Here is a 25,422-nt window from a genome sequence, read left to right as displayed (position 1 = left end):
ATGATTAACTGGGTCAGGAGTTCCTGTTGTGGCTCTGCGGTAACAAACCTGACTAGTATCATGAGGATGTAGGTTCAATCCCTGTCCCTACTCAGTGGGTTAAGGATCTGGCATTGCTGTAGCTGGGGTGTAGGCCGGCAGCTGTAGCTCCGATTCGACCCCTAGCCTGGGAATTTCCATAAGCCGCAGGGGCGGCCCCAAAAAGAAATAGAAAAAAATAAATAAATAAGATTAACTGGGGCAAACAAATAATTAAAGGAAAATAAAATGGCTCCCAAAGCCTGAGGCTCTTCGTGGCTTCCTTGTCTCGGCCTCCGTCTCCATCCTGCGTCTCTCCCTCCACTCCTGTGGCCAGGCCCCCCCTCTTGCACCCTGGTCCTCCTTCCCTTCCATGCCACCCCCACCTCCTCCATACCCTCAGACCTCCCATCCTAGTTCTCTCACCAGACCTCCCCTGTTCTCTGAAACTCGCCCTCTCCCTTTTCCCCTGAACTTCTCAGAAGCTGTGCCTTTAAAATTAAGCCTTCTGAGACTCCAGAGGCTAAGCCCTTCATTTCTTAGACTCCCTGGGCTGAAGCTTAACTCCAAGACGCAGTCAAAGGTTTCCCCAAAGTAACTGAGGGGCCTCACGGATTTGCTGAGGCATTTAATACAGTCATTAAAACTTATCAACCTGGTTTCTCTGACTTACATCAGCTAGTTCATATGCCTGTCAGTAAAGGCAGGGCCCAGCACTGGAAGAAAACCGCTAACTGAGAAGCCCTCAAAGTCTCTAGAAGTACAACTGGGAGGCCAGTCAATTAACTTAGGTGATCAGGCTCAGGCGATCACCAGACAACCTCACGGAAACCCTCATTCTTAGGGGTTTTTCCAAAGCCTATCTCACTGGAACAAAAAGTCAGACTTTTATTACACAAAAATCTGATTAACCTGTTCATGAGTATTACAATCAACTTCAAATTGTTTTTAAGGAAAATTCTAGTCTTCTTTCAGGTGTTGGGTCCACCTGGGTAGCTTACTTTAACCCCTACATTTCTCCTGGGCTGATCCGGGACCTTTCCCTTCGAGTATAAAGGACCAGGATGGAATGGGAAACTATGCTGGCTGCAGATGGAGTTATCTGGCAAACCAGCTCTCACACTCCAGCTGAGTCGCCTCAAAGGACGACCGCCCAAGTTCCTAGTCTTCAACTCCAGCAAATGAAGGCTCCCAAATGAAACCAGATCCACCCAGTTTCTGCTGTTATTGCAAGGAGCTAGGACACTGGAAAAGAAACGGTACAAATACAGGTACTTTAAGCCTTTCGAACATCCTCCAAATTCTCAATGCCAGGGCTCTGAGGAACCAGTGGGGCTCTCCCCGACCTCCCTCTTAACTGGCTTGAGGAGACACTTCTCAAGACGGGATAAGTCTCTTCTGGTCCTAAATGACAGTGGAGCCACATTTTGGGGCTCAGCTCCTCTGCTATAAAAGAGCCCCTGCCTCTGAGTACTAAATCAGTTCAAATAGTGGGGCTCCCTAATGAACCTCAAGAGGCTCCTGTCTCTGAATCGATTCCCTTTTGCTTAGCCTCTGAGTCCAGTACCCCCTTTCTCCTTAGTTCCCCCACTCCTCTCCATTTATTAGGCCAAGTCTTCATGCCAGAATTTCTCTCTCCCCAAAAGAGGAAATAATTCTAGTATTTGACAGTGGTCATCAAAGCAATGAACCAGGTGAATGAAATGACCCTTTGACGTGTTTTATTGTCCCATCCCTGACAGTACTAGAGCTGATTCTGGAAACACTGATTCTCTGTCCCTGTTGAATCAGCTACTATCCCCCTTAGGGGCAAAATCTACAACTGATGGCAAAATTTACAGCACACCTCCCATCGAGATTCAAACAGATCCCTCAAAACCTCTGTCCAGAATTAATCAATACCCTACAAGAAGTCTTTCAAGGCATAAAGCCCATATTAGAAGATTACAAGGCCCAAGGCCTCATTCTCTCCAGTACTAGCCCTTGTAACACTCATTTTACCAGCAGAAAAGACCAAAGGGCTGAGCTGAGTCCGTCCAATTTTTCCTAACCCTCCGTATGTTACTCACACCCACTCCACCAAAGTATATTCTTTACTGTAACTGATTTATGTAGTGTGTTCTCTAGTATTCCAGCTGAGGAAGCTGGCCAGTACCTTTTTGCCTTCACGGGGGAAGAAAACAATCCACCAGGACAGTAACACCTCAGAGTTTTACTGAGAGTCCTTAGTTGTTGCAAATTCTCAAGGCTGATCTGGATCATGTAAAGTCCCCTAAAGGTTCTACTTTCAATACGTGGATCATCTGCTGTCCTTCTCAAGACCTCCTGATGGGAAGATAGCATTGACCTGAAGCTCCCAGCCTTAAAGCGACAGAAGGCTGCCAAAGAAAAAGCAGTTTGTCTGAACACAGGTTTGATATATTGGGCATGTGATATCAGAACAAGGGTTACACCTGGATCTAAATAGACTTCATGGTGTCCTAAGTGTCCCCAAGTCCTAAACTAACTTTAGAGAACTAGCTGGTTATTGACAAAATTAGATTCCAAATTTCTTTCTTATGGCCAAACCTCTGCATGCTTTACTAAATGTGAACAACCCAGACCCAATACCATGGGAAGAATTAGACAAAACAGCCTTCAAGGCCTTAAAGGAGAATTTGATGAATCCACTTGCACTTGGGCATCCCAATTTATCAGATTCTCTTTTTCTCTTTTTTCTACATGGAAAGGAAGGGTACCCTGTCCAAGAGTGCAAGTTCTGGAATCTTTACTACAACTTCCCTGTTTACTAGTGGTATAAGCTTGAGCAAGTTACTAAAGCTCTCTAAACACCAATTTCCATGGATGCATAAAAGGAGACTAAGAATATACCACACCCAGAGATGGAACAATGATCAAGCAAAATACATGTGCAGATCACTGAGCAATGTGCCCTGTGCATCCAGAATGGTGTGCAAATCATGGCTGAAGGACAAAGTCAGATTAAAACTCAAGCTTCCTGCCTATATTCCAAAGCTTTTCTTTTTTCTGCAAAATCTGTTATATACAACTTACAAAAGCAAAAGAAGCTATTAACTTTAAATAACTGCCACTTATACCAATTTAGCACAGTTTTCTTCAGTTATAAACAACATTTACACACAACTTCTATTTTGCCTTTTAATTGATTTTATTTTGTATGTCTAAGTCTATAAATCAATACCATATGTAAGTAATTCTTGTCAATGAATATTATTTTATCATGCTGATAAAATATTTTCCAAGTTTCCAAAACAAATAGAACTCCAGTAAGTATCTTTGGGAAAAATGTTTTCCTTTTATAATACTTATTAGATTTTTTTTAAAGTAAAAGCTCTGTTTGTATTTGCAACAGCAACAGTATAATATGTCAGAAAAAACTTCCGTGAAGCCCCATCATTAGGCTCAGTACTATTTATTTACTTTTGGTAAACGTAACAGATATGGTCCCTCTGAATACTTCTCATGTTTATCTCTTCATTTAGAAAGACTGAACACTGCAGATACTGGCTTCAAATTTGTATCTCCGTGTTATTTCACCTGGTTATAGTATCATTTTTGCAGTAGAATCTAGGTTCCAAAAGCTCAAAATCAGTGTTACATATGTTAACTGAGAAGATCTCAGTATCCCATTTCTTGATCCTGTCTCCCTCTCAGCCTTCATAACCTTAGAAGGCACTGACTTACTTTTCAGACAAAGGATACGCATGTGAGATCCTCTAGTTATTAATCTAAATGTTAAATCCAGGTATTCCAGGTAAATCTACTTCAAATAAAACATAACACTAAAGGAGTTTCCATCATGGCTCAGTGGTAACAAGTCTGAATGGTATCCATGAGGTTGTGGGTTTGATCCCCAGCCTCACTCAGTGGGTTAAGGATCTGGTGTTGGTGTGAGCTGTGGTGTAGGTCACAGACCACAGCTCAGATCCTGCACTGCTGTGGCTGTGGTGTAGGCCTGCAGCTACAGCTCCAATTCAACTCCTAGCCTGGGAACCTCCATATGCCAAGGGTGCAGCCCTAAAAAGACAAAAAAAAAAAAAAAAAAAAATTAAATACTTCTGAAATGCATGAATTCTGCACTTGTATTTTTCTCTAAAGCAAATCCAATCTAATTTATTCTTACAACAAAATTGACGTTACATATATTTTAAAAATGACTTCTACAGTGGTAACATTTAACTTGGTCTCTCCTCTATTATGTCCATTAAAACTTTTCTCATTAAGTACAAGATGAGTACTTTCTTGATGAAACAATCACAAAAAAATTATTCAATGTGAAAAATACAAATTAAAAACTCAGTACTATTTAAAATCACTCATGCCAATAGTGAAATAATCAGGTACACATTTAACAAAACATGTACAGGATCTGTACTTTGTAAGTTACCGAATGCTGATGAAAGAAATCAAAGAGCTAAGCAAATGGGGAGGCAGACAGGGTTCGCAGACTGGAAAACTCAGCATAATAATGAGGACGATTCTCCCTAAATGGACCTATAGGTTTACTGCAATTACTATCAAAATATCAACAAGGCTCTTTTGCAGACATAGACAAACTTATTCCAAATTGATATAGAAAAGCACAGACCACAGAATAGCTAAAATGATCCTGAAAAAAGAAGAATAAAGTGTGAAGGACTCAGTCTACTTGTTATTAAGGTTTGCTACAGAGCTACGGTAATCAAAAGACTGCAGGCATGGCAGAGGGATAGACACATAGCTCAAGAGAATAGAATAGAGAATTCAGAAATATGCCCATGCAAGTACAGACAATTGATTACTTTAAAAGGTGCAAAAGCTATTCAATGAATGAAGGAAAACTTTTTCAAATATTGTGCTGGAACAGTGGGACATTCAAAGGCAAAACAAATAAATCTCGACCTAAACCTCAGAGGTTATATAAAATTAACTCAAGATACATGCACCCCAACGTTCTCTGCAGTACAATTTACAACAGCCATGTGGAACAAAAAAGCAGATCTTAAAACAAGCCCCATGAGGGCATAAAGGCATTAGCTAGTTATCTTTCTTCAAATCCTTTTCCAGGAGATAATGCCTTCAATTACATGTAATCTGTAACATCTCCCTCAACACATCCAAAATACACTTTGTGAACTAGCCATGTGGGTGACTGCAAAATTCCCTTTTCAGAATCTGTTTCATTATGCTTTTCAAATCAAATAAAAGGTTTCCCAAGTCACTCAGGCAACATTTAGAACAGCTCAGCTGACATTTCTAGATTCTCATGGAGGACAAAGCAGAATATAAGCCACATAAACTGAGTTAGGATTACTTATCTATTCCATACACTTTACCTTCCATCTAGCAAAGTGACTCTTTGATGGCAGCAACTAAATATCAAGTCTAAGGACTACGAATCATATATAGACAAATCAAGTGATTTTTCCCTTTCAGGTACTATTATTAATAAATATCTTAATATAAGCAATAAGTTTATGTTCATTCAAAGTAACATCATCACAGAAACAAAAACTGTACTGAACTTACCACTTTTTTAAAATCATCTTCTGCTTCATCAAGTTTTCCTTGTTTGAGTAATAAGTGACCTCTCTGTAATCTTGCCTAGAAAAAAAAAAAAGTGTATTATGAATACTATGCATTTCTAAATTTTCTTTAAATACAAAGAATAAAACTAAATAAGCCAATGAAATATTAATTTTTCCTTACCTCTTTGACTTGGTACCCTGAGAACAGTTCCAGGAACAAATGAATGTGTACAAATGTTGCTAAAGTATGTTTCCTACTTTTTTTTTTTACAGTAAAATACTGTTTACTATAGCCAAAAAAAAATGAAAACGTGTCCTCACAAAATCTTATACATCAATGTTCATAAGAATAGCCAAAAAGTAGAAACAAACCAAATTCAACTAATAAATCAATATGTGATATGTCCATAAAATGGAATATTATTCAGTGATAAAAAGGAATAAAGTACTGACACAATAGTACTTTACAATATGGATGAACCTTGAAAAGGAGTTCCTGTTGTGGCTTAGCAGTAATGAACCCAACTAATATCCCTGAGGATGAGGGTTGATTCCTGGCCTTGCTCGGTGGGTTAAGGATCTGGTGTTGCTGTGCACTGTGGTATAGGCAGGCAGCCACAGCTCCGATTCAACCCCTAGCCTGGAAACTTCCACATGCCATGGGTGTGGCCCTAAAAAGGCAAAAAAAAAAAAAAAAAGTTATGCTAAGCAAACGCAGTCAGACACAAAAGGCCACATATTTTATGATTTCATTTATATGAAATATCCAAGACAGACATATCCTTAGAGATAGAAAGTAAGTGGTTGCCAGAGGCTAGGACAGAAATGAAAAGTGATTGTTAATGGGTATAGGGTTTCTTTTGGGGATGATAAAAATGTTCTGGAATAAGATAACGGTGATGCTTTCAGATCCTTGCGAATATACTAGTAACCACTGAATTATACACTTTTAAAAAGGGTGGGTTTGATGATAAGTGAACTGGATCTCACTTAAAAAGTACTTTAAGCCATCATGATAACTTTTTGCCATTATAATGAAAGTTGTATAATTTGGGACCTTATCAATCAAAGCTCTAGAAAGTTTTGTTTTTTTATTAACTCTTAATGCACATTTTTACTCCACTATAACCAGAATAACAATGTCTCCTTCTTTCAACATGCATCAATCATCTGATATTCCTCTTCTAATGCACACAATCCCACCCCTTCCAAGAATACCAACTCTCTGGTGAGCAATGTCTACCATAAGACAGAATCCACACATATCAACATTCTACTAAAATTCACATTTTATTTTTATGGTACATAAAAATCTCCCTAATCCTCCATTAAATGCATCAACACACATAAAAAGCCAGATGAAAGCCACTTCAACTAGCTAATAGCTGTTGTAATACTAGGAAATGAGCTCCTTCACCTTTATGGAAGATTATGCTTAGCTGGCTAAAGTAATAGAGAAAAATTTGACACTTGTGGTTTCCATCTTAAAATAATACTAATAAAAGTAACATTTTAAGACAAATATTCACCCATATTTAATCAGTCATCTAAAATCCTTTCTGGATTACAACAGCACATAAACAATAAATGAATTACCAAATTAATTTTGAAACAATGTAACTAGCCCTGTTATTTTAAGCCATTAAGGTGACCTGCCAGTGTTCAGGATATCCCATCAGACCATAAATGCCTCTGCTTCTGAAGCTCGAGTGCTGCTTCAGAGGACAACTCTTAGCTAATTCAGCACTGTGTCCTCATCAAAAACCAGTGCCTAACTGAGCTACCCTCTCTTCTTCATTCTCTCCACTGCAGCCTTAACTGAAACTGTCACCAGTCACCTGACAGCCTCTTAATCATTTCTCAGCCTCACACACTCCATCCTCCACACAGACAGGTTTCTAAGCCACAAAGCTAACGTCACTGCCAAGCTTCTCAAAATCACCTCAGGGACCTGCTCCACTGTTCCTCCTTCCCGTAGACCTTTGATTGCAGGGACCGACTTTCTGCTGCTGCCTGGTCCACCACGTCACAGGGGCCTTCTCTATCCTCCAGCTATGCCAGTCCTCACCTGAAGAAACAAATTACCTCTTCCGAGTTTCCCTAAATTCTCCTTTAAAGCAAGTTTAGATGCACTTACTGCAGTGAAATCCATCTTCAATTCGATCACTTTAGTTAAGTCAGGAAGGGCTGCTTTTGATTTGCCCATTGCTAAAAAGACAGTAGCTCTCCGATAGTAAGCAATATAGTTATCAGGGTCACCATCTGAAAATTAAAACAATAAATATTAACTCTTGGTACCATATTCAAAAAACCACATCACCTGAAAAGTATGAGAGTTTGCAACTGTATTAAGAAAGACAATGGAGTTCCCGTTGTGGCTTAGTGGAAACGAATCTGACTGGCATCCATGAGGACACAGGTTCGATCCCTGGCCTCGATCAATGGGTTAAGGATTCGATGTTGCTGTGAGCTGTGGTGTAGGCTGCAAATGTGACTCGGATCCTGCGTTGCTATGGCTGTGGTGTAGGCCAGCAGCTACAGCTCCAATTTGACCCCTAGCGTAGGAACATCCACATGCTGCAACTGTGGCCCTAAAAAGACAAAAGGGGGGGGGGGCATTAAGAAAAGATTTTCTTCATCAATACTGGGTCATTTTGCCTAGCCAGATCACTACAAATAAATCCAGAAGAGCGGTTTAGTAAACTGCAGCCTCTGAGCCAAAAACAACCCAGAGACTTCACGTTAAGAATATTTTTTTACATTTTTAAAGAGTTGTCAAAAAATAGAAAAATATACAACAGAGACTGAAAAGCCTAAAATATTTATTAACTGTTCCTTTAGGGAAAAAGTCTGCCAACCTCTGGTCTAGAATGTTAACTATATTCAACCCTTAACTTTTATAAGAATGCAATTCTGTTTGTCCAAATTTTCTAAAGTGAAATACTGATTGAGAACATAGACTTTTGCATTATTCACAAGATTTTAGAAAATTATAAACTTAAAATTACTATACTAGAGGTTCCCATTGTGGCTCAGTGAAAACAAACCCAAGTAGTATCCATGAGGATGTGGGTCTGATCCCTGGCTTCACTCAGTGGGTTAAAGATCTGGCATTGCTGTGAGGAGTGGTGTAGGTTGAAGCAGCAGCTTAGATCCTGAGGTACTGTGGTGTAGGCTGGCAGCTGGAGCTCTGATTCAACCCCTAGCCTGGGAATCTCCATGTGCCATGGGTGCAGACCAAAAAAAACTGATACACTGAATGTGCAACTCCTGTTCTCTCCCAAATTCCAACTAAAATGGCGGTGAAGAAATAAGGGTACAGACCTCAGGACAAAGGAGAATGAAAGGAGAGTGAGACCAGAGAGCAAGGCTAGAGTAGATAACAGTATCTGAAAGAAGGAAAGCAGATGGATGAGTAAGGTGTTTGAAATAATTCCACCCTGCTCAGCACCTACAAAGTGGGAGTAGGAATACATTCAACTAGAAGTAAACCTCGAGGAGGAGGCAAGACAGCGGAAGAGTAAGAGGAGGCGCTCACCTTCTCCCCCAAACACATCAAAAAACACATCTACATGTAAAACGACTCGCACGGACCGTCAACGGAATGCTGGCAGAAGAACTTAAACCTCCAAAAAGGGCAAGAAACTCTTGACATAACTGGGTGGAACAAAAGAAAAAGAGAGAGAGAGAAAAGGAATCAGGACAGGACTAGCGCTCCCGAGCGGGAGCTGTGAAGGACAAAGGGAACCCCCACCCTGGGAAGCACCTAACCGATGGGAAGATGGGCCAAGTCAGAGGGAACTCCAAGAGGCTGAGAAAAGCGCAGCAGCAGGGCTGAGAACTGAGAAGCAGAGTGAGAGATGCGCAGACCATCTGAACCACTGGCACAGACACCACATCCTGAGACGCTTCGGTGGGGGCTGGGTGCTGAGACTTAGGGTCCGGAGGTCAGTTTCTGGGAATGGACTGGGTTTGGTGGTGCAGATACAGCCTGAAGGGACTAGGGAGTGGTGCACCGCGTGCAGAGGGAGCTGTATGCTAAGGGCTGGGGAGTGGAAAGGCATGGCAGGGGGAAGTCGGGAGAAGGTCTGATCCTGCAGGAGAGACAAGGTGCCAGTGTTGGGGAGGGGAGAGATGGAGGGGTGGGCAGCCATAGGAAACTCCTTGTGCCCCAGCATGCATGCATGCCCACTGGCTCACAGAGAGCGGAGTGTTCCCAGCACAAACCCCCATCTCCATCCCCACCCCCACGGGGCCAGAAGCCACTTGCCATCCACCTCGGACCCCCTGCCTGCAGGGAGCTGCTCACCAGCCCACCAAGCTCCAGGCACCACTGCCTGCCTGCTGGGAGCTGCTCGCTGGCCCTCCCTGGACTGTGCCAAACTACAGTTTGGCTTCCCCAAATCCAAAGAAAAAAACACAAGCAAGATGAAGAAGCTCAGAAACCATTCCCAGTTAAAGCAATGGGAGAATTCACCTAAAGCAGTCAACAATGAAACAGACCTCTGCAGTCTGACAGACTTTGAGTTCAAAAGGGAGATAGAGAAAATACTGAAGGAATTAAGAGAGGATATGAACAGTAATGCAGATTCCCTCAGAAAGGAACTAGAAAATATAAGGAGGAGACAAGAAAAACTAGAAAATTCATTCGCAGAGATACAAACTGAGCTTAAGGCAATAAAGAGCAGAATGAATAATGTGGAGGAATGAATCAGTGACGTGGAAGATAGAATAATGGAAATCACCCAGTCAGGTCAGCAGACAGAAAAACAAATGAAAAAACATGAAAGCAATATAAGAGACCTATGGGATAATACAAAGTGGGCCAATCTACACATAATTCCAGAAGGAAAAGAGAAAGAAAAGCGGACTGAAAATATATTTGAAGAAATTATGGCTGAAAACGTTCCAAATCTAAAGGATACTGATATCAAGATACAGGAAGCACAGAGGGCCCCAAACAAGTTGAACCTCAACAGGCCCACACCAAGACATATAATAAAAATGGCAAAAGTTAAAGAGAGGATTCTAAAGGCAGCAAGAGAAAAGCAAAGCATTACTTATAAGGGAACCCCAATAAGGCCATCAGCTGATTTTTCTACAGAAACACTACAGGCCAGGAGGGAATGGCAAGATATATTTAAAGTGCTGAAAGAAAAAAAATCTGCAACCTAGAATACTCTATCCAGCAAGAATATCATTTAAAATAGAAGGGGAAATAAAGAATTTATCCAACAATCAAAAGCTAAAAGAGTAGGGCAAGATGAAACCCATTCTAAAAGAAATACTAAAAGGGCTTCTCTAAATTAAAAAAAAAAAAAAAAAAAAAAGGAGGAAGACTCAGGATGGAGGAAACCACAATTGGAAAGCAGTCACTTAAATAAGCCAGCATACAGATCCAAACACAAAGATGTTTAAAAAAAAAGACATCAAAATCATACAATGTGGGCAAGGGAAGTAAGAAAAATAGATTCTTTTTTAATTTTAATGCTGTGTTTGAACCTATATGACTATCAGGCTAAAGCAAGCAGATATAGGAAAGGGTTAACCTACTTAAAACACAGGGCAACCACAAATCAAAACCGAACATTACATTCACAAAAACTAAAAAGAAAAGTACTCAAGCATAAAATAAATGCAAACCATCGAACCAACAAAAGAAAAGAAGAAAGGAGAAATATAGAATCAACTAGAAAACAAGGTTTAAAGTGGCAATAAATAAACATCTATCAATAATCAATCACCCTAAATGTCAGTGGACTGAATGCTCCAATCAAAAGACACAGAGTGGCAGATTGGATAAAAAAGAAAAAACCTTCAATCTGCTGCCTACAAGAAACTCACCTTAGGGCAAAGGACACACATAGATAGAAAATGAGAGGATGGGAAAAGATATTTCAGGCCAATGGACAAGACAGGAAAGCAGGAGTTGCAATACTCATCAGACAAAATAGACTTTAAAACAAAGTCCATAAAGGAAGACAAAGAAGGATACTATTTAATGGTTAAAGGATCCATTCAAGAAGAGGATATTACAATCATCAACATATATGCCCCTAATAGGAGCACCCAGATACCTCCAACAAATACTAACAGACATAAAAGGAGAAATTGATGGGAATACAATCATAGTAGGAGACTTTAATACCCCACTCACATCAATGGACAGATCCTCTAGACAGAAAAGGATCTCTAAAGGAAACAATAGAAAAGTTAGACTTAATCGACATTTTCAGCACATTACATCCAAAAAAATCAGAATATACATTCTTCTCAAGTGCACATGGAACATTCTCAAGAATTGAACACATACTGGGGCACAAAGCTAACCTCAACAAATTTAAGAGTATAGAAATTATTTCAAGTATCTTCTCTGACCACAATGGCATGAAATGAGAAATCAACCACAGGAAAAGAAATGAGAAAAAACCTACTACATGGAGACTAAACAACATGCTACTGAAAAACCAATGGGTCAATGAGGAAATCAAGAACGAAATTAAAAAATACCTCAAGAAGGAGGTCCCAGGGTGGCCCAGTGGTTAAAGAACCTGACTAGGAACCATGAGGTTGTGGGTTCGATCCCTGTCCTCGTTCAGTGGGTTAAGGATCCGGCGTTGGGTGAGCTGTAGTGTAGGTCACAGACGTGGTTCGGATCCTGCATTGCTGTGGCTGTGGCATAGGCCCAGCAGCTACAGCTCCAACTAGACCCCTAGCCTGGGAACCTCCATATGCGGGGGCGGGGGGGGGGGGGCGCTGGTGGCTAGAAAAGACAAAAAGACAAAAAAAAAAAACTCAAGACAAATGATAATGAAGACACAACCACTCAAAATCCATGGGATGCCGCAAAAGCAGTGCTCAGAAGGAAGTTTGTAGCAATACAGGCCATCCTCAAAAAAGAAGAAAAATCAAACTGACAACTTAACCCACCACCTAAATGAATTAGAAAAAAAAAAACAACAACAAAAAAAACTAAAGTTAGCAGAGGAAGGAAATCATAAAGATCAAAGAGTAAATCAATAAAATAGAGATTCAAAAAAACAACAGAAAAGAATCAATAAAACCAAAAGCTGGTTCTTTGAAAAGGTAAACAAAATTGACAACCTCTGGCTAGACTCACCAAGAAGAAGAGAGAAAAAACCCAAATCAACAAAATATAAATGAAAAAGGAGAGGCCACAATTGATACTACAGAAATACAAAAAAAAAAAAAAAACCATAAGAGAATACTATCAACAATTATATGCCAACAAATTTGACAACCTAGAAGAACTGGACTACTTTCTAGAGACTTACAGCCTACCAAAACTGAATCAAGAAGAAATATATCAACTGAACAGACCAATCACTAGACATGAAATTTAATATCATAAAAAAAACTCCCGACAAACAAAAGTCCAGGACCAGAAGGCTTCACAGGCGAATTCTACCAAACATACAAAGAGGAACTTATACCCATCCTCCTTAAACTTTTTCAAAAGGCTGAAGGAGAAGGAACACTCCCAAAGACATTCTATGATGCCACCATCACCCTAATGCCAAAACCAGACAAAGAAATCACCAAAAAAGAAAACTATAGGCCAATATCTTTGATGAATATAGACGCAAAAATTCTGAACAGAATTTTAGCCAACCAAATCCAAAAACATATCAAAAAGATCATACACCATGATGAGGTGGGATTCATCCCAGGTTCACAAGGATGGTTCAACATTTGCAAATCAATCTACATCATACACCACAATAACAAAAGAAAAGTCAAAAACCACATGATCATCTCAATAGATGCAGAGAAAGCATTTGACAAAGTCCAACATCCAATCATGATAAGAACTCTTACCACAGTGGGTATAGAGGGAACATTCCTCAACATAATCAAAGCCATTTATGACATACCCACAGCAAATATAATGCTCAAGGGAGGAAAGCTGAAAGCCTTCCCACTAAAATCTGGAAGAAGACAGGGATACCCACTCTCACCACTGTTATTCAACATAGTTTTGGAAGTCCAAGCCATAGCAATCAGACAAACAAAAGAAATAAAAGGCATCCAAATAGGAAGAGAAGAGGTAAAACTGTCACTGTATGCAGATGTCATGATACTATACATAGAAAACTCTAAGGACTCAACCCAAAACCACTTGAACTGATCAACAAATTCAGCAAAGTAGAAGGATATAAAATTAACATTCACAAATCAGTCGCATTTCTGTATACTAACAATGAAATAATAGAAAAGGAATACAAAAATACAATACCCTTTAAAATTGCACCTCACAAAATCAAATACCTGGGGATACACCTAACCAAAGAGGTGAAAGACTTATATAAAACATTCATCAAGGAAATTAAAGAAGATGTAAAGAAATGGAAAGATATTCCATGCTCCTGGGCTGGAAAAATTAATATTGTAAAAATGGCCATACTACCCAAAGCAATCTACAGATTCAATGCAATCCCTATCAAATTACCCATGACATTTCTCACAGAACTAGAACAAACAAGCCAAAAATTTATATGGAACCACAAAAGACCAAAAATCACCAAAGCAATTCTGAAGAATAAAAACCAAGCAGGAGGCATCACTCTCTCAGACTTCAGGCAATATTACAAAGCCACGTCATCAAGACAGTATGGTACTGGATCCAAAACAGACAGACCAATGGAACAAAATAGAGAACCCAGAAATAAACCCAGACACCTATAGTCAGTTAATCTTTTACAAAGGAGGCAAGAACATAAAATGGGAAAAAGACAGTCTTTTCAGCAAGAATTGCTGGGAAACCTGGACAGCTACATGCAAATCACTGAAACTAGAACACACCCTCACACCATGCACGAAAATCAACTCAAAATGGCTGAAAGACTTAAATATAAGACAAGACATCATCAAACTCTGGAAGAGAATATAGGCAAAACATTCTCTGACATCAACCTTATAAATGTTTTCTCATGTCAGTCTCCCAAAGCAGCAGAAATAAGAGCAAAAATAAACCAATGGGACCTAATCAAACTGAAAAGCTTTTGCACAGCAAAGGAAACCAAAATGAAAATGAAAAAACAACTTACAGAATGGGAGAAAATAGTTTCAAATGATACAACGGACAAGGGCTTAATCTCTAGAATATACAAGCAACTTATACAACTCAACAGCAAAAAAGCCAACAACCCAATGGAAAAATGGGCAAAAGACCTGAATAGACATTTCTTCAAAGAAGATATACAGATGGCCAACAAGCACATGAAACAATGCTCAACATCCCTGATTATTAGAGCAATGCAAATAAAAACTACCATGAGATACCACCTCACACCAGTCAGAACTTAAGTCCATCATTCATAAGTCCACAAATAACAAATGCTGGAGCGGGTGTGGAGAAAAGGGAACCCTCCTGCACTGTTGCTGGGAATGTAAGCTGGTACAACCACTTTGGAGATCAGTATGGAAGTACCTTAGAAAACTATACATAGAACTACCCTATGACCCAGCAACCCCACTCTTGGGCACATAGCTGGACAAACCTTTCCTTAAAAAAGACACATGCATCCGCATGTTCATTGCAGCTCTATTCATGATAGACAAGAGCTGGAAACAACCTAAATGTCCATTGACAGATGATTGGATTAGGAAAATGTGGTGTATATCTACACAATGGAATACTATTCAGCCATAAAAAAGAACAAAATAATGCCATTTGCAGCAACATGGATGGAACTAGAGACTCTCATCCTGAGTGAAGTAAATCAGAAAGAGAAAGACAAATACCATATAATATAACTTTTATCTGGAATCTAATATATGGCACAAATGAACCTTTCCACAGAAAAGAAAATCATGGACTTGGAGAATGGACTTGTGGTTGCCTGGGGGAGGGGAAGGGATTGGGATGGATTGGGAGCTTGGGGTTAATGGATGCAAACTACTGCTTTTGGAATGTATTAGCAATGAGATCCTGCTGTGTAGCACTGGGAACTATGTCTAGTCACTTATGACAGAGCATGATAATGGGAGAAAAAAGAATGTGTACATGTATGTATAACTGGGTCCCCATGCTGTACAGTAGAAAAATAATTGTACTGGGGAAATAGCAATAAAAAAATAAAATAAAGAATGAGACACCAAGGAAGAAAGGATATATATAAATATATAATATGTCCAAAATTCCCAGTACAAAACCCTTAGGGTTTGACATTTTCTAAAATTCCTAATTTGGGGTATTTTTGACAGAGAATATGGTGAATATATGGTATATAACACCCCTGGTAGGTGTTAGAAACACATTATTCTTTCACAGTTATGAAACGGAAAGTCACATTAATAGGTTAAATAAAGACTATACATAGCCTCGGGTCTAGTTTTGCTGCCTAATGAGTTTTGATGGCAAACTTATGAAAACTTCTGGTTTTCAGAGATCACTGAATTTTGGAATTACAGATAATGGATCATGGTCCATGGTCAGGTCAGTCAAGGAGGAGAGCAAAGAAAAGTAGTGAGACCCACTAATGAGGCCATGCGGAAGCCTCCTTGGTTGTGGGTTACAGGCTCCTTCTTCAATGTTTCCTGCCAGACACAGCAGTTGTCCGCCAGCCTGGAGCCCTCAAAGTGCAGAGTACTTTGAATGTAGAGCAAAGTTATGCCTCCTATACATGCAGAGAACATGACAAGAAAGATGGAAGGAAGGAAGGGAGGGAGGGAAGGTAAATATGTGAGGTGATTGATGTATTAATTCATGTATCAGACCATCAAGTTGTACAGCTTAAATATCTTACAATTTTATCTGTCAATTATATATCAATAAAGCTTGTAGTTTTTTAAAAAATAAAAAAAGTAAACCTCATGCTGTTGAACAATGCTGCTAGACAGCAATTTATATATATTGATTTATATATATATACATATATATATCTCAAAGAAGAGTCTTAAAAACTATCTTGACCAAATCCAGCCGTCTATTAAAAATAAATAAATATGCACACAGACATTTATTACCATAAGATTTACAACTAAAACTCCCTAAAAGTTCTACCCCCAAAACATTTGGAAAACATCACAATATGGGAACCTATATGGCAGGATAGTATATAATCATTCAAAGTTATGGTTTTGAACAGTTGTTAAAGGCATTGAAAACTACCTGAAGTACTGCTGCGGGAGGATGACGCAAGAGGAGAGAACAGTCTATGAAACAACACCAGAAAGACGATATGCAAATGGCTAATAAGCACAGGAAACAATGCTCAACACCACTAACCATTAGGAAAATGCACATCAAAACCACGTTGAGATACTACTTCACACCAATCAGGATAGAAAGAAGGGGGAGAAAGAAAGAGGGAAAGAAAAGAGAATAATAGAGAGAGGGAGGAGGAAGGCAGGGAGGAAGAAAGGAGGGTGTGGAGAAAAAGGAGTCCTTGCGCAACTGCTGCAGGGAATGCAAAAGGGTACGGCTGCTGGAAAAATAGTATGGAGGTTCCTTAAAATCTAAACACAGGAGTTCCTGCTGGGGCACAGCTGGTTAAGAATCTGGCATTGCCGCCGCTGTGGCACAGGTTGCAGCTGTGGCCTGGATTCAATCCCTGGCCCAGGAACTTCAGTATGCCATGGGTACAGCCAAAAAAAAGAGAAAACAAAAAGCTAAACACAGAATTACTATGTGAACACCAATTCCTCTTTTGAACATATCTATCCAAAAGAAATGATAGCTGATTACCAAGATATACATACCAAGGAATATTACTAGCCACAAAAAAGAATGAAATTTTGCCATTTGTAGCAATATGGATGGACTTGGAAGGCATTAGGCTAAGTGAAATAAGTCAGACAAAGACAAATACTATATGATATCACTTATTTGTGGAATTTTAAAAAAATACCAAAAAAACCTAGGGAATACAACAAAAAAAAGCAGACTCACAGTTACAAAAAACAAACTAGTGGTTACCAAGTGGAGACAGGAAAGGGGTAGGGGCAATATAGGGGTAGGAGATTAAGAGATACAAACCTTTAGGTATAAAATAAGCTCCCAGCTAACGCAACTCTACCCTTCATTCATTCAGACTTTTACTGAGCATCACCAGAGATTAAAATAATAATAGTAATAACAATAATAAGGTAGTATCTATGCTTAAGAAGTTCACAATCTCCTGATGAGAATGTGACCTTTGGAAAGTCACTAGAATACTCTGTTTACTTTTGTGTAAATGGGAGTAGTAATATCCATCCTCATTACACAAGTGAAGCTGCAATGAGAAAGCACCATGATATGTTTAGGTACCAAATGAACGCGGCCATGGATTTTTTTTTTTTTTGATTTAACATAATTATGTAAGTGTGATCTTGGTTTTCTTTCCAAGAAATGGCGAAACCTATCATTTCATTCATGCCCACCATTTAACCCACCACTTAAGACATTTATTCATGCCAGATGCACATAAGACATTTCGTAAGATCTACCAAAGCAGTGCTTTCAGACCCTAGGATTCATAAAATTATCTCCATAAGACCATGTGCTGCAGGAATGAAGAAGCAGAGAAACCTCACACCTGCTCTGTGATCTGCTCTGATGATAAATCTCTAACAAAACTTGTGTACAACTACTTTGTAACAGTGAAATAATTAAATCAAAGAGAAATAGATAACTTGAACAGACTAATCACTAGAAGTGAAATAGAATCTCTAATAAAATCAAAATTGGGGTTAATAGATGCAAACTATTGCCTTTGGAATGGATAAGCAATGAGAAACTACTGTATAGCACTGGGAACTGTATCTAGTTGCTTATGATGGAGCATGATGGAGGAAAATGTGAGAAAAAGAATGTATATATGTATGTGTGGCTGGGTCACTTTGCTGTACAGTAGAAAATTAACAGAACACTGTAAACCAGCTTAATGGAAAAAATAAAAATCATTTTTAAAAAATTAAAAATTAAAAAAAAACCTCCCTACAAACAAAAATCCAGGACCAGATGGCTTCACAGGCAAATTCTACCAACATACAAAGAACTTGTACCAATCATTCTTTTTTTTTTTTTTTTTTTAAAAGGACTTTATTTTTTTTTTATTTATTTTTTTTGTCTTTTGTCTTTTTAGTTGTTGTTGCTGTTGTTGCTATTTCTTGGGCCGCTCCCGCGGCATATGGAGGTTCCCAGGCTAGGGGTCGAATCGGAGCTGTAGCTACCAGCCTACGCCAGAGCCACAGCAACGCGGGATCCGAGCCGCGTCTGCAACCTACACCACAGCTCACGGCAACGCCGGATCATTAACCCACTGAGCAGAGGCAGGGACCGAACCCGCAACCTCATGGTTCCTAGTCGGATTCGTTTACCACTGCGCCACGACGGGAACTCCCTACCAATCATTCTTAAACTCTTCCAAAAGACTGAAGAGGAGGGAACACTCCCAGAGACACTCTATGAAGCCACCATCACCCTAATACCAAAACCAGACAAAGATATCACCAAAAAAAGAAAATTATAGGCCAATATCTTTGATGAATATAAATGCAAAAATTCTAAACAAAATTCTAGCAAACCAAATCCAAACATAAAAAAGATCATACACCACGACCAAGTGGGATTTATCCCAAGTTCACAAGGATGGTTCAACATACGCAGGTCAATCACTGCAATACACCACATTAACAAAAATCAAAAACCACATGATCATCTCAACAGATGCAGAAAAAGCACTGGACAAAATCCAACATCCATTCGTGATACAAACTTATCTACAAAACAGAAACAGAAGCACAGACATAGAGAAGGGACTTGTAGTTGCCAAGGGGAGGGGGGAGGTAGAGGGATGAACTGGGAGTTTGGGGTTAGCAGATGCAAACTATTACATTTAGAAAGGATAAAAAACAGGAGTTCCTGCTGTAGCGCAATGGGATCAACGGTGTCTCTATCCAGGACGAAGGTTCAATCCCAGGCCTGGCACAGTGCGGTTAAAGGATCTGGCATTGCCCAGCTGAGGTATAGACTGAAATTGCAGCCCAGATCTGATCCCTGGCCTGCAACCTCCATATGCAGTGGGCAGCCAAAAAAGGGGGGAAAAAAAGAATAAGAAAAAGAAAGAAAAGAAAAAGTCCTAAGGTATAGCACAGGGAACTATATCCAGTCTCCTGGATAGACCATGATAGGAAAGAATATAAAAAAAGAATGCACATATATGTATAACTGAGTCACTTTACTGTACAATAGAAATTGGCACACCAAAAATCAACTATAATTTAAAAAAGGAAAAATAACCAAAAAGATGCAACTGTATCAGAAGACTATTCAGAAAGTGATACCAACACTCTTCCTTAAATCACACTGTTTACAACAGATTGGGACTATTTCTCAGTTTCCAATCTTAAAACTCCTGCCAAAAAATATTTATGGGCCAGATGCAAAAAGTTTTCAAGCCAAATCACCAAGTGATCTGTACCACAACACGGAAACAATTACCTGTATTGCTATTGAGTTTTAATAAATAAACATAAAAAATGTAATAAAACAACAAACCAGGCCTAAGGAATCTTCAAAATATAACTAATTTTTCAAAAACAAAAATAGAAGGATGTCACAATCATAAATGTCAGATATAACATTATAATAAAAATTGATTCACTGATACTCCCAACACCACTAGCCAAGTTTTATTGCAAACTCTAACATCAATTTTTTTAACATGGTTTTTGATAAGATGCGCACAATTTTTATTTTATTTATTTATATTTTGGGCTGCACCCATGGCACGTGGCAGTTCCTGGGCCAGGGATGGAACTTGCTCTGCAGCTGTGGCTTACACCACAGCTGCGGCAACACCAGGTCCTTAACCCACAGTGCCGCACAGGGACTTCCTAACATCAATTTCTAATCACAGGAAAAGTTAAATAAAGTACCAAACAAAATCCAGCAGTTGGGAAGTGTAAACATTTAATGAGTATTTTATATAGTCAGTTTAAAGCTACATACAAAAATATGGATGACATTTTACCAGGAGAGATCATTGTACATTTTACAGTGGTGCAGCTCTTTGATCTACAGCAGTAACTACGTAACTTGCTAATCCAGAAGTCAGGAGACCGAGACTAATTCACTGTTAGAATCCGACTAACTTACTGGGTTACCTGAAACAGTAAACATGGCCACACAAAATGTGATGTTTGGTAAATGAGACAACTGAAATGAAGCTTCTACAATTCTTTTCCGATGAACACACATCTCACAGGAGATTCAACAGGCCATGACACCACATCACCCATCATCACCTACTGTATATTCCCATCAACTACAATTTAAACTCTACTCTCTACAGTTAGGTATAAACCATCAGTGTTTTACATAAACTAAAATGATAAACATCTCAAACTACACAGGTCTTCCTCAAAGTATGGTAAGTGCGACATTTGAGAATCACTGCTACTTATCAAATTATGATGAACAAAAGGACACTGCTGTTCAAATTCTTAACGCGCCAGCAGTGCTCCATTTACCGAATTTCACAAAATAAATTACCATGTGTTAGCTGATTTTGTGATAAAATACAGACAATAATATTCTGGGAGGAGGGGGAGTTCCTACAGTGGCACAGTGGAAACGAATCCGACTAGGAACCATGAGGTTGCGGGTTAGAATCCTGGCCTCACTCAGTGAGTTAAGGATCCAGTGTTGCCGTGAGCTGTGCTGTAGGTCGCAGATGCAGCTCAGAGCTGGCATTGCTGTGGCTCTGGTGTAGGCCAGCAGCAACAGCTCCAATTAGACACCTAGCCTGGGAACCTCCATATACCACTGGTGCAGCCCTAAAAGGACAAAAGACAAAAAAATATATATATATGTATTCTGGGGGGGTATTTGGGGGAAGCGCTATCTCTAGAATTCTTGTATGTGAGTGAAGCTAAAGAAAAACAGGCAGTCATTTTAAACTACATTACCAATATGCCATAGCCTTTAATGTTCCTACTGATTTGTGAGATTAAAGAAAGCAAATAATAGAGGATAAAATAAGTAGTTAGTATATGTTTCTGCAAATATTCTTGTGGTAGCGAGGAAGAATCAATTTTTTTTTAAGACATGATTTATCTAAGACAATAATGTGCTGGAGCATTGAAGACAACTCAAATCACCAAAGAAAGGGTGGACTTAGGAATGACCTGGTCACACAGTAGATGGTCTCTCGTGAAACGTAATTATTGCAAACTATCATGCCAATTAACTACAACCTTCCAAGGTAAACCAGCCATTAAAATAAAAAAAAACCTTTGTCTTAGAAACTCCACATAGTTAAGAAAACCCTATTAACATACTGAATCTCTTTTCAGAAAAGTCTTTTTTGTTTGTTTGTTTGTTTTTGTCTTTTTTTTTTTTTTTTGCTATTTCTTGGGCCGCTCCGGCGGCATATGGAGGTTCCCAGGCTAGGGGTCTAATTGGAGCCGTAGCCACCAGCCTACACCACAGCCACAGCAACGCAGGATCTGAGCCTCATCTGCAACCTACACCACAGTTCACGGCAACGCCAGATCGTTAACCCACTGAGCAAGGGCAGGGACCGAACCCGCAACCTCATGGTTCCTAGTCAGATTCGCTAACCATTGCGCCAGGACGGGAACTCCTCTTTGCAGAAAAGTCTTAATTTTCAGACACTGTATTTCTATATACCTTACATGCATCACTGTCCCCTAGATTATCACAGTAAGTGAAGCTACATCAGAAAAAGACAAATACCATAGGATCTCACTTACAGGAGGAATCTAAAATATGACACAAATGAACTTATCTACAAAACAGAAACAGAATCATAGACACAGAGAACCAACCTGAGGCTGCCAAGGGGGAGGGGTCTGGGAAGAGTTGGGTTGGGAGTCTGGGACTAGCAGACACAAACTAGTATATATAGAATGGACAAACAACAAGGTCCTATTGCGTAACACAGGGAACGATATTCAATACCCTGTTTTATAGATATATATATATATATATATATATATATCTGAATCACTTTGCTGTACAGCAGAAACACAACACTGTAAATCAACTATACTTCAATTTAAAAAATTAAAAATTAAAAAAAAATCTTTGTCAACATTTCTCTCACCTAATCTTCAGAAAAAGTCCTTTTTGGGTAGCACAGTGAAAACTGCTGGGTATATGTGCGTCACTTCTTTAAGCCTACATTTTCTTACATAACTTAACCAACGTCACAGGATCATCAAGTGACAAAGCCAAGATTAAAATCTAAGTTTCCTATTATTCCAGAGATCTACCATCACCAGTAATAAAAATCTAAATTCAAGAAAAAGCATGAAGAAAAATATCATCAAACCAACACCTTACTACTTTTTGTTTATATAGTAAATTACAATAGGAAAATTCCTCTGATGAGCAGAAGTGTATCTTATTAAAAATACATCACTCATTATTCTTCAGGTTGACTGTCACTCCTAACCATTCTAAATAAAGGTAAGAATATATAAGTAAATAAAAAAAGGAATCAGAAATATCGATATCAAAAAGCTTTAGCACAAAAGTTTATGCAGTGACTCACAAGAAAACCCTTTAAAACCTCACTCACAACCTATTTATTGTTGTCCACTTGTTTCTCACAGTCCCAACAGATTAAACACTGCAAAGATAGTTGATGCTACAGACAGAAAAGTGAGAAATAACAAGTAACAGTCTAAGGAGTAGAGGGTGTTTGACCAACGATGAACAGGCAGTGAGCTGCAGGATCCCCCAAGGACCTCGAAGTAACTATTATATGGATGATCTCAAATCATCAAGAAAATTAACTATATTCAGTGAAATCTGTTTAAGAAAGCAGAACAATAAATACAGTCAGCCCTCCATACGAGCAAGTTCCGCAACCACAAATAGAAAATATCTGGGAAAAAAATTTGCTTCACAAGTATTTATACAGCATTTATGTTGTATTTACAACTATTTATATAGTATTTGCACTGCATTATGTATCACAAGTAATCTAGAGATGATTTCAAGTATACAGGAGGATGTGTGTAAGTCACATGCAAATACCACACCATTTTATAGAAGGGATTTGAGTATCTGAAGATTCTGGTATCTGAAGTGGTCCTAGAATCAATCCTCTGCCGATATCTAGGGATGACTAAAATACACTGAGAAAAATGTTCTGTCAAAATTATCTTGAATTATTCTTTTTTTTTTTTTTTTTGTCTTTTTGCTATTTCTTTGGGCTGCTCCCGCGGCATATGGAGGTTCCCAGGCTAGGGGTCCAATCGGAGCTGTAGCCCATGCCAGAGCCACAGCAACGCGGGATCCGAGCCACGTCTGCAACCTACACCACAGCTCAAGGCAACGCCGGATCGTTAACCCACTGAGCAAGGGCAGGGACCGAACCCGCAACCTCATGGTTCCTAGTCGGATTCGTTAACCACTGCGCCACGACAGGAACTCCTTGAATTATTCTTGTTGCATATAGTTATCTTTGTCACATGAAAAATCCTCTTATGTTAGATCCATATGTATTCAAATGTTGTGCACTTATTTTCTTAGCCTATTTCACCCAGAATCCTATAAATATTTTAAAATATTTTCTTTAAACATTAAATAATACTTATTTTAAATGTTACCCAAAAAAGGGGCTATAAAGCAGAATTCACTAAGATTGGGGCCACTGAGTGTTTTGGTTCCAAGATACAAACCTACTGCAGCATGAAACTGAGATAAAGCGTCAGCTAGCTGTCCAGCTGCAAGTAGTTTCTTGCCTAATTCAAGATGTTTCTCAACATCTGCATTTACTCCACATTCAGCACCTAAAAACAAATAGAAAAATAATAAATTAACCTTCTACAAAACAAGATTTAATTCTAAAGAATAAAATGTTTAAAATATAGTATAAATGCCTCATCATCTGCTCAGATGGGAAAAGTCACAGAAGCCGAAAAGTGACCTGGAGAAACTAACAATAAAGCACAGATGGTGTTTCACTTTTTGGAGCATAAACCACCCAAAAATACACCCTTATTGACCTAGTCAAAAAAATGTACCCAGTCTACAAAATACAAGGAAAATTGCATAATACAGCTTATAAAAACACTTACAATTTGTTGTTCAACAACAAAATTAGAACTTCACTTTAATGAATACTAGAGTCCACTGTGATATTCAAGGACAACATAATTACCAAACATCCCCAGTGCACTAGGCATTGTTCTAGATAGACGGCAAAGATAAGTGAGCAAAGCAAACACAAAACCTGTCACTGTGGCAGGAGAGAATCACTGAGTGCAGGAGGTGAAAAGTAGAGCTGCAGGAGGGGCGGGAGTGGTGGGCCTTTTGGTATCAAATAAGGGGGGGCAAGGGTGGGCCTCACAGAGACACTGGCCTCTGAGCAAGGCCTTACTTGAAGAAGTGGGAGAGGCCCAATTATGCACAGCTTTGGTTTCACTCTTGGCAAAATGGGAAGCTCGTGAGGAAGTGTGAGTAGAGGAACCTGATCTGACTCTGTGATCAACCAAGGAGCCGCCTCTGGGCTCTGAGTTCACCCCTCAGTACTTGGCTCAGTACCTGCTAGACAGCAGCGGTGAAGCATTGCTCGTTACACTCAGCACAGGGCTGCGCTCTGCCAGTCAAGGGTGCGGAAGGGGCACTGCAGGAAGGCCGCCTCCTGGTTCCCTTGCCGCCTTTTCTCTGGCCCCTGCCACGCGGTGTGCAGGGGGAACACATCCAGGGGGGCCCTGTCCTAGCCACACGCCCAGCGGCCCAGTTCCTCAGCCACCCGGAGCCCTGGTCACACACCACTTCAAGCAAGGACACCACGGATCTCCAGGCTTCACGGCCACAGCAGCACCCCGATTCCCCAGGCACACAGGCCTCCCCTGCACCTGAGAAGGTGGTTTCTTGCTTCCCAGGTGC

General features: G+C 39.6%; 1 protein-coding gene across 5 annotated transcripts in view; it reads right to left on the bottom strand.

Annotated features, from left to right (window-relative positions):
• Positions 1 to 25,422, bottom strand: part of DNAJC3 (DnaJ heat shock protein family (Hsp40) member C3) — a 79,577-nt gene that overhangs the window by 28,701 nt on the left and 25,454 nt on the right. For 4 of the 5 annotated variants that reach the window (XR_014818789.1, XR_014818788.1, XR_014818790.1 and 1 more), the window contains 3 exon segments: positions 24,210 to 24,320; positions 7,684 to 7,808; positions 5,548 to 5,622 (listed from right to left, as the gene is read on the bottom strand). Coding sequence is in view for 2 of the 5 variants with exons in the window: in NM_001190184.1 (NP_001177113.1) it covers positions 5,548 to 5,622; positions 7,684 to 7,808; positions 24,210 to 24,320 (311 nt within the window). In the remaining 3 variants the exon portion in view is untranslated. 5 annotated transcript variants of the gene reach the window in all.

This window comes from Sus scrofa, chromosome 11 (genome assembly GCF_054392235.1).
Source record: "Sus scrofa isolate SSC_HxYL_T2T_F1_AM1 chromosome 11, Sscrofa_HxYL_maternal_Yorkshire_Landrace_v2.0, whole genome shotgun sequence".
Taxonomy (NCBI): Eukaryota; Metazoa; Chordata; class Mammalia; order Artiodactyla; family Suidae; genus Sus; species Sus scrofa.
This window is presented reverse-complemented; position numbering and strand designations above follow the sequence as displayed.